General features: G+C 39.8%; 1 protein-coding gene across 1 annotated transcript; it reads left to right on the forward strand.

The window, feature by feature from the left end:
* Window positions 1-5,612: 5,612 nt before the first annotated feature.
* On the forward strand, window positions 5,613-8,260 carry PCYB_094440 (protein phosphatase 2C; the record flags this gene model as incomplete). Its single annotated transcript, XM_004222559.1, has 1 exon — window positions 5,613-8,260. A coding segment is annotated over one exon (2,648 nt), but the record flags the coding sequence as incomplete, so codon positions are not given.
* Window positions 8,261-9,274: the final 1,014 nt, after the last annotated feature.

Genomic DNA, 9,274 nt, shown 5'->3' on the forward strand with positions numbered 1-9,274 from the left:
TTTGGCTTATTTATATTTTGGCATAGTTGATCTCTCTGAGTTGCGTTAACGTGGGCATGTTTTTCAGAGCTCGTGAATAGGTGCACATTTTCGCCCTTTGTGCGTTAAGGAAGAGGAGAGGCGCATAGCAAAAGTGACCATAAATGAGCAAATGGGCATATCGGGAATGCGAATTGGGGACGAGAGAGAAACGGGGCGTGCGTATTCTCTGTGCGCGTAACCGCTACGAGGGTAGTCTCTATACGTGTAACCGCCACTGCTCGCACGCAGATGTACGTGCTTGTATTTACCAAATTTTTAATTACACACACGGGGGGAATTGTAAACAGGGCAAATTGGGACCCGCGCGAGAACAACCTTCTGTGTTGGTAAGGGAGTACACAGACGCAGACACAGACGCAGACACAGACGCAGGCACAGACGCAGGCACAGAGTAAGGCTCAAACGTATACCTACACGCGAGTGTCCAGTTCGAGGTAGAAACTCACGATGCGCCGCTTCACAACATTTTAAAAAAAACACACACACGATTTAATGGTAGTTAAAAAATGTAGCTATGAACAAGTAGGGCATAATTCACACTGGCGTCTGCGCGAGGGTAGCTCCCTTGCTGCAAGTGCGAATAAATCTGAGCATATGAGAAGTGTGTACGGGTGTCAAGCGCGGGTTACACAAATGCGCAGAAATGTACACAAATGGGCAGAAATGTACACAAATTTACAGAAATGCACAGAAATTTGCACAAATTTACACAAATTTACACAAAAATTTTCCCAAGTTCGCGACATGTGTACATATCCTTGCTAAGCAAAAAAAAAACTCAAAAAAAATTTAATAAGAGGAACATTAATTAGAAGATAAGGGGGAAATTACCAAAATGCTCTTTACACATGTGCTCATAAAAATAGTGTATAATGTGGACATGCCTGGAATGACATAATAAAAAAAAATAAATAAAAAATAAACAAAAACGGAAAAGGGGAAAATGCTCTAAAAACGTAAACAAATGTGTGAAGTGTTTGAGTGTAAACAAATGATATTCTCGAAATGATTAAAAATATTTTTGCTATGAAATTATTCGCGACTGAAGCAGGCATACGGGTGTGTACATTTTTAGCGTTTTTTATTTTGACACTTTACTTATGTTTTTAGCATCCTTTCGGCACTCGTTCTTCCTTCTTTGGGGAATTTTTGAAGCATTATTGGGAAGCTCTTTATTGGAGCAATTGGGGGAAGCTCTTTATTGTAGCAATTGGGGGAAGCTCTTTATTGGAGCAATTGGGGGAATCTCTTTATTGGAGCAATTGGGGGAAGCTCTTTATTGGAGCAATATATTGAATCACCTTTTTGGAGGAACCCTTTTGCCCTTTTTTCCGGAAATTTACTCCAGTTCATTGTGTTAACCCTACTCCATTTAGCCGCATGATGAGCATTATTCAACGCCTTAAACGGTATGGGTAAAAATAGACCGAAAATTGGAACACAAGTGCCATATTGCGTAACATTTGTGTGCACTGAAAATGTGTATACGTAAAAGGGGGGGGAACTCTTTGCAAATTTGACATAGCAATAGAGGGGGGAACTATTCCAACGTGTGTACACAGGCTCATGTGTTTGCCAATACGTATGCTATGAGAAAATGTAAACTGAAGATTGACGAAAATTTGTGCAACAGAGGCACATCGCCCTATTTCATTTTTCTAAAAAGTGAGAGCTGTACGGAGAGAAAAACGAGGGAATGGAGAAATAGCTGTGCTTGGTTATGCACCACGTTGTGCTTAAAATTGAGGATCATATGGAACAAGTGAGGCCTTTAATTTGTGAAACTCAAATTCGCACCATTTGGCCATTTGACATAAACAGGAATGTGGGCAGATTAGGGGGGGTTCGACCAAATTAGGAGCTCCCACAACGAAAGCACACTGTCTTCACAACAAATGTAACTGTGGGAGGCCGGAGCGGAACTTACCAAAACGTACGACCATCCATTGTGCACATGATACTTTTGAATCGAGCACATTCTTAAGCGTGAGGCAAAAATGGAGAGGCAACATCTCCCAGTACTTAAATACAGCTGTGGACCAAATGTGTGCATCATTATACCTACAGAAGTATGTAAACGAATTGCTGGCACAAACTTTTAGCCACATTTTAATGCCTCATTCCACCGTTTCCGCCAGTCCCGTGGCTGTAATGAGGGCGTATTTTTTTTTTCTTGCATGGGATAAAAATAAGGAGAAAGGTAAATATACACATGGTGTTGGTTGCTCGGCCACGTCCTCCCCATGTTGGTAGAAAAAAAAAAAAATTGTATACTCAAGTTCGCTTCACAATATGCTCACTTGCTTTATCGTACCACGCTTGTACGGGGCGAACAAATTGCAACATTATTTTTTCGCATAATCAAAATGGAAGAACAAAGCGGTGTAATAACGTGAACAAATTTTATGACCATTTCATTTTGTGTAAATTCTGTTGTCTGCCAACCTTTGGAGATGCTTACATGTGTGAGAAGCGATATGCAGAGTGGCTCGTTTATAATTCTTTAATTTTGTGTGATTAAGAGGCTGGGACGAGGTCTTTTCGCGCAACGTGGTTTTTCACTCTTTCATTCGGTTTAAAGAAAAATTTAGTGAGCTAACTACCTCCTTTTGCATATGCGAAATGGTAAAGTAAAAGATGGTGGTTTCGTACAAAGGAAAGTTATAAAAAAAAAAAAAAACACGCATTTAAATTTGACGTAAATTTATACATTACGTTGACCTCTGTTTATCTTTGCATCTCCTGTTTGAAATTGGATCATTGGGACCCTTTTGATTGTCCTAATTTGAAAAGCACACATACTAAGGGAACGCACTTAAAAATGGAGTTCATTTCCAAAGCTTTGTTTTCGTCATGAATATTGGTTTTGCCTTTTGGGGCGAAGCGATTTTTCGCTCCCGGTGTGTGTTACCGACTTCTCCTTTAAGGGAAATAAAACGAAGCGTTTCCACCTACGTTGCCATCAAACGATGTGACCGTGCCCTTAAGGCATAAGCGCGGAGCGCACAGTGTTCACTCGTGCATATACATATATATATCTATATGCACATGCGCCGATTGCTCTTACAGCTGCGAATTTGCCAATGTGTTAATGGGCACCATAAGTGGCTACGCAAAACTGACATCTGCCGGAGTTGTACACATTTTTAGACTTATTTGGAAAATAACTAAAGCTAAATGAATGTCCTAATTTTAGGCAGTATATGTACTCGACTCAAACGGGAACACCTGAAAATATTTGCCAAACTGCTCAAGGAAATATTTTGCAAAATTTTTGTCACCACGTTTTTTCCCTTTTTATGTGCAGGTGTTACAGCCAGTGGTGGAAAAAAGATCTTTGCGCATTTTACGCAGTATGCATACGTGTAAGCACATGCTACTAATACTCATGTGTGCTTGTAATTACAATCAAAAAAAAAAAAAAAAAAAAAAAAAGTGCTTGATTGAAAATAATGCTGCTTGGTTTGAAGATAATATTACTGTAATTATTTCATCCCATTTTGCTTGACGTGTATGTATTTAAAGCATTTCGCAGGGTAAGTAAATACATTTTATACACTTACGTTCACGCGTATGTTCATGTTTATACTATGTGCTAACGTCAACGCTGATGCCAACTTTGCAGCTGACGTAATTTCGAAGAAAACTTACACGTTTGTTCATTTCATATGCATGTAATGTATTTACCTACATCAAAATGTATGACACAACATTTGCGAGCGCGAAATGAGGCAGAGGTAGCATACGAGCCATTACTCCATTAAGCACTGTTTTTCGAGGAAGCGTTATAAGCAGAATTTTTTTTTTTTTTTTTTTTGCATTTTCTGACATACATGGTAGATAACGAAATTGTTCAAATCCCTCCAACAATATTTAAAATGCCATAACTGTGCGTACGCATTTAGTGTACATGTATACTTTTGAGTGTACGTTTAAGTGTGCTTGTACACGTAGCATTCTCTGCTATACAAAATGTTACGAGAAATTCCTATGTACATGTGCGCAGCATAACGATCGGTGAGTTTCATTGCAAGGTATCGCCAAGGGGAAAAATTACTTCCTCTCAGTTTTGTGCAGTTTTCCCAGTTGACGCAGTTCGCCCAGTTGGCACAGCCCTTCCAGTTGGCACGGCCCTCCCAGTTGGCACTGCCCTCCCAGTTGGCACAATTTCTTTTTTTCAAACCCAGCTGTGCAAAGCCCCAAATAGCCTTCTGAAAAAGTTTCGCGAAAAACCCAAAGTGTAATTTCAAATCAAATAATTTAATGTGTTACGAAATGTAAATTCTGTTCCAATATACAAACAGCTTAACATGTTATATTCGGTGGTTTCATTTTTTTAAAAAATCGTGCACGTGTTTTTACGCCAGCATGTACATTTTCACGTGTATACATGGATATATGTGATGGAAATATTGCATTTATGACATATGCTGCTCGTGTTATTGAACCAAACCCATATGTTTACGTAATAAGCATACGTGCGTACAAACGTGCCATATGTACCACTCGCGGTTTTATATGCATATTATAATATAACAATACCTGTTTTATGTGCTCAATGTGGATGTATATACATGCGGAATTACAGTTTACTTTATGTGTATTTCTGATATATATATTTTTTTTTTATGCCATTTTGTAATTTTTACAATTGAAACTCTATCTTTAATGAATTTTTTTTTTTTTTTTTTTATCCTTTCTCATAAGTATAATATTTGTACAAAAAGAGAGGAAACAATTTTTTGTTTTTCAAACATTAAGCATTGCTCTCATATTCCATAGTGGGGATTATATACGGTTTAGCAGCTTTGCAAGGAAAGAGATAAATGGTCACCTGGATGTTTTTGTAGCTGTAAGGGAAGGTTATAAAGGTAAAGGGGAAAAAAAAAATACGAAATAACTTGTGTAAGCATTACAATAGATGCATTCGCATCCGTGCGTACCATATGTGTTTTATGTGAACAGCTAAAGTGCGATCGTAATGCCGGGAAAGAGTGATGAGAGGAGTATTATGTAAGAACTGAGCGGGAGAGCGACGGTTAGTGAAGATATAAGATATTACCACCTGTCACAGCACACAGCGAAGCGCGCACGTAAATGTACCATTTTACGCCAAGCACGTGTGTGAAAAATTAAGAAAAAAAAAAGAAAAAACTGCTACACGCAAGGAAACAATTAGGTAATTGCCCGCGAACAAACCCCCCCCCAAAAAAAAAGAAATGACACCATAACTGCGCAACCAAAGTGTATCATAAGAAAGTGCATACATGTGTAAGGGGAAAAATTTGCAAAACAGAAGTAATAAACGTATGTACTATATAAGTGCAACTTATGTACGTTTATTCGAGCGATAAAAAATAATAAGTGAAAATTTCCGTAATAATCCAAGTTGCAGTTCGTGTGGTTTATAATTTAGCTGAGCGCACTTTGGCAGGCACACTTATATGATTGTACGTGCGCATACGAGAAAGACCATCACGTCCGTATCGCTTCTAACGCAGTGGTGATAATCCTTTTTTTTTTTTACTGTTCATACCTCCCATATCGACCGCTCTACTACCTTACAACAGATGGGAGCATACTTGTCTGCACCTAAAACGAATAAGGAGTCCCTGGACGGAGGAAACTTAGAGCTAGACCCAAGCAGATATGGACTGTCGTGCATGCAGGGATGGAGGAAGAACATGGAAGATAGTCACATTTGCTATAACAATCTGAAACTGAACGAAATAGAGGAGGATGTATCCATTTATGGCGTTTTCGATGGACATGGAGGACCAAATGTGTCAAAATGGATTTCGTATAATTTCCGAAGGATTTTTTTAAGATGCATAAAAGAAGCTAGTGAGGAGTTAACCAAGAAGAATCTCAACAAGTCCAAAAATTATAAATTAAAACTAATAAAATTAACCCTTGAAAAAACATTTCTGAAATTAGATGAAGAAATGCTGCTCACGGAGAATCAAGAAAAATTAAAAAAATATAGCGTACCAACACAAGAAAATGAAGAAGAATCTGACACAAGGGAAAATTATTTGTATTCCATTTTGAATGACATAATATCGAAAAATATCAGCATCAAAGCTGTAGAGAAAGATGGGAAGAGGTGCTTGCAGGTTGTTTATAATAAGGACGGAAATCCAGTAGAAGAAGGAAATGCAGAATCATCCACCACGCTAGCCGATGATGAAAATAACAAATCGCCTGACTTGCTGGGCAGCACGGATAGTATAGTTAAGGAGGAGGAGAAGGACAACGATGAAGACAAAGATGGTGATGAAGCTGGGGAAAAGGAGACTGCAATGGAGGAGGGAACGAATAAGGATGCCGTGAAGAAGGAGATCTGCAAAGACGGTGGAAACACACAAGATGGGAACAATAAAACTTTGAAGAAAGACGACGAAATTTCAGAAGGTTTAACTGCCAACGATGGAGAAGAAAAAGGTGCAATCAAGGGGGAAGTAGAAAAGGGCGAAAAGGGCGAAAAAACGGAAGACGATGAGGAGAAAAACAGTGGAAGTACGGAAGAAAAAACAGATGCAGAGGAGAAAAATAAGGAAGAAAAATTGGGAAAGGGTAAGTGTGAGATGGACACTAATAAGGCTATATCAAGTGTGAGTGGAAGTGAAAATAAAGGCAAGGTGAAAGACGAGGATGGTAAGGAACACACTGATGGGTATGCCGACAACGGCGAAAACGCGGAAACGAATGCGAAGAGGTTGAAGAAGGGCATGAATAACGAGTACTCGGGAAACGAAAAGGAGAGCAACAAGGAGGATGATCTCAACGATGGCAGTAGTGGTAGCACATGCGAACCGGTGATCAAAGCCGAACTGACGTATGACAACCTAAAGTGCATGGAGGAGGCAGCGGCCAAAGAAGCGAAAAATAATGGTGCAAACGGGAACTTACCTGGGTTTGACGAAAGCGCACTGAGGTTATATGAAAAAGGAAGTAGTAGCAGCGATGAGGGATTTTCCTACGACGAGGCTGTGACAAATGTAATCGATAACAACATAAGTAGTAACAACGATGGCAGTAACGAGACAGACGATTGCAATGGGTTATATTCGTCCGATGAGTTACGCCTATTTGAAAATTACTACTCAAATGATTATGAAGATAACATAGCTTATAGTTGCGGATCGACAGCACTAGTAGCAGTTATCCTTAAGGGATACCTTATAGTGGCGAATGCAGGAGATTCGAGAGCCATCGTTTGTTTTAATGGGAACTCGTTAGGTATGTCCACAGACCATAAGCCACATTTGCAGGAAGAAGAAGCCCGAATTAAGAAGGCAGGGGGATATATTTCTAATGGAAGAGTAGATGGAAATTTAAATTTGACAAGAGCTATTGGTGATTTGCACTATAAAAGGGATCCATTTTTACCTCAGAAGGATCAGAAAATTTCTGCCTTTCCGGAAGTTACTTGTGTTACTTTAACTCCGGAAGATGAATTTTTATTTCTTGCTTGTGATGGTATTTGGGATTGTAAAGATGGACAAGACGTGGTCGGGTTTGTAAAGACGAGACTTGAAAAGTTTGAAGAACCAACAAGTGATGAAACTGTAATTGACAGCACAGACAACACGAATGAAAATGCCACAACGACTATTACGACTAATGAAAATATTGTTAACAGTCTAGGCAATGATGAAAAGGACAAATCGAAAGAGTTAGAACAAAATGAAGTAAGCAAGGAGAAGAAAAATGCAGAAGGAACAGGGGTAGTGGGCTTACCGATAGGTAAGAAGAAACACAACAAAAACGCTGTCAAGGGCACGAATAGCAACGATGAGGATGTTGAAAATGGTAGTGAGAAAAAAAGCACAAAGGAAGAAGGAGGCCCTTCTGAAGATGCTCATGGGGAAAACGACGACGATGAAGAAGAAGAAGACGATGAGGAGGAGGACGAGGAAGATGATGAAGATGAAGAAAACGTCAGTCGAATGAGAACCCATGATGGATTAGAAATGGATAGGTATGATGAAGACGACACGAAATTCGATTCCGCACCAGTTATCGTAAGGAAAAAATTCGAAAAATTTAATAAACTCTCCCAGATTTGTGAAGAGTTGTGTGATGAGTGCTTGTCCAACAATTACAAAGAGAACGATGGAATTGGATGCGATAACATGACGTGCCTGATCGTTCAGTACAACCCCATTTATAAAATACACACAGAGAAGAAGTTTTTAAATATAGACGATATTGAGTAGCTTCCGGGAGGTGTCGTGCTGTTTGTACAGGCTATACAACCCTGCGTTGGATATGTAACAAAATGGTTTGGGTGACTAGGATGAATGGGCACACATACCCCCATATACATGCGTTAAGTGTGTGTCACCCACCCGCTGTTTACAGCTCACTGCGGCACCCGCGATGGCCACACCGCGTAGCGAATGCACTCCCCATTTGTTCAGTTGCTTCACATGTAAAAATAGCAAAAGCACCCTAATTTATTACGCTATTTAAATGTGCACTCAGGAACATGTGCATGCCCCAATGCTGTGCGAAGTTTTTCCCTCCTTGTATTACCACCCTTCAGTTTAAACAATAGGTAGTGTGTATATTGTTTGAAGGACGAAGGGAAGAGAAGAAATACAAAAAAAAAAAAAAAAGCGAAGAGTGAAAATGAAAGTGCCAGTGCGAGGGGAGGTCCTTTTCATATGCATGAAAAATGCCTCTTCCCATTTTAAGAATGTGCGCCACGACGTCTACATTTTTATTTCCCACACGTTAGTACACACACTGGCATGTATGTGCTGGGAACCTTGAGTCCCACGTGTGCCCCTTTGCGCGCCCGCCCGTGCGTGCGAGCGCTTGTTATATATGTGTGTTATACCCTTATTACTATTACTGTTACTATTAATATTACTGTTATTTATTTTTTTTGAAGCTACAGCTCTTTCCCTTTTTTTTTTTCATTTTTCTTTCTAATGCCATGCTACTGGCATGCCAATATTTTTCTCACAATGTGAATAAGTTATATTTATCTATACAAATGGATTATTATGCAAATGTGCCTCTGCGCATGTGTGTGCAGGGAAGTCATGACGCTCTCTTGTTGCCGTGCAGAAATGGGGCTACGCACATGTGCCTACGCCCATACGTGCATACTCGCATATGTGCATGCGCGCGCGCCTGCGCCGTGGTAGGCAACGGACCTACACGCGTTAGCGCATATTACTGCGTAAACGAAACAGCACATAAGTGGTATCATCTCACA

This window comes from Plasmodium cynomolgi, chromosome 9 (genome assembly GCF_000321355.1).
Source record: "Plasmodium cynomolgi strain B DNA, chromosome 9, whole genome shotgun sequence".
Lineage (NCBI taxonomy): Eukaryota > Apicomplexa > Aconoidasida > Haemosporida > Plasmodiidae > Plasmodium > Plasmodium cynomolgi.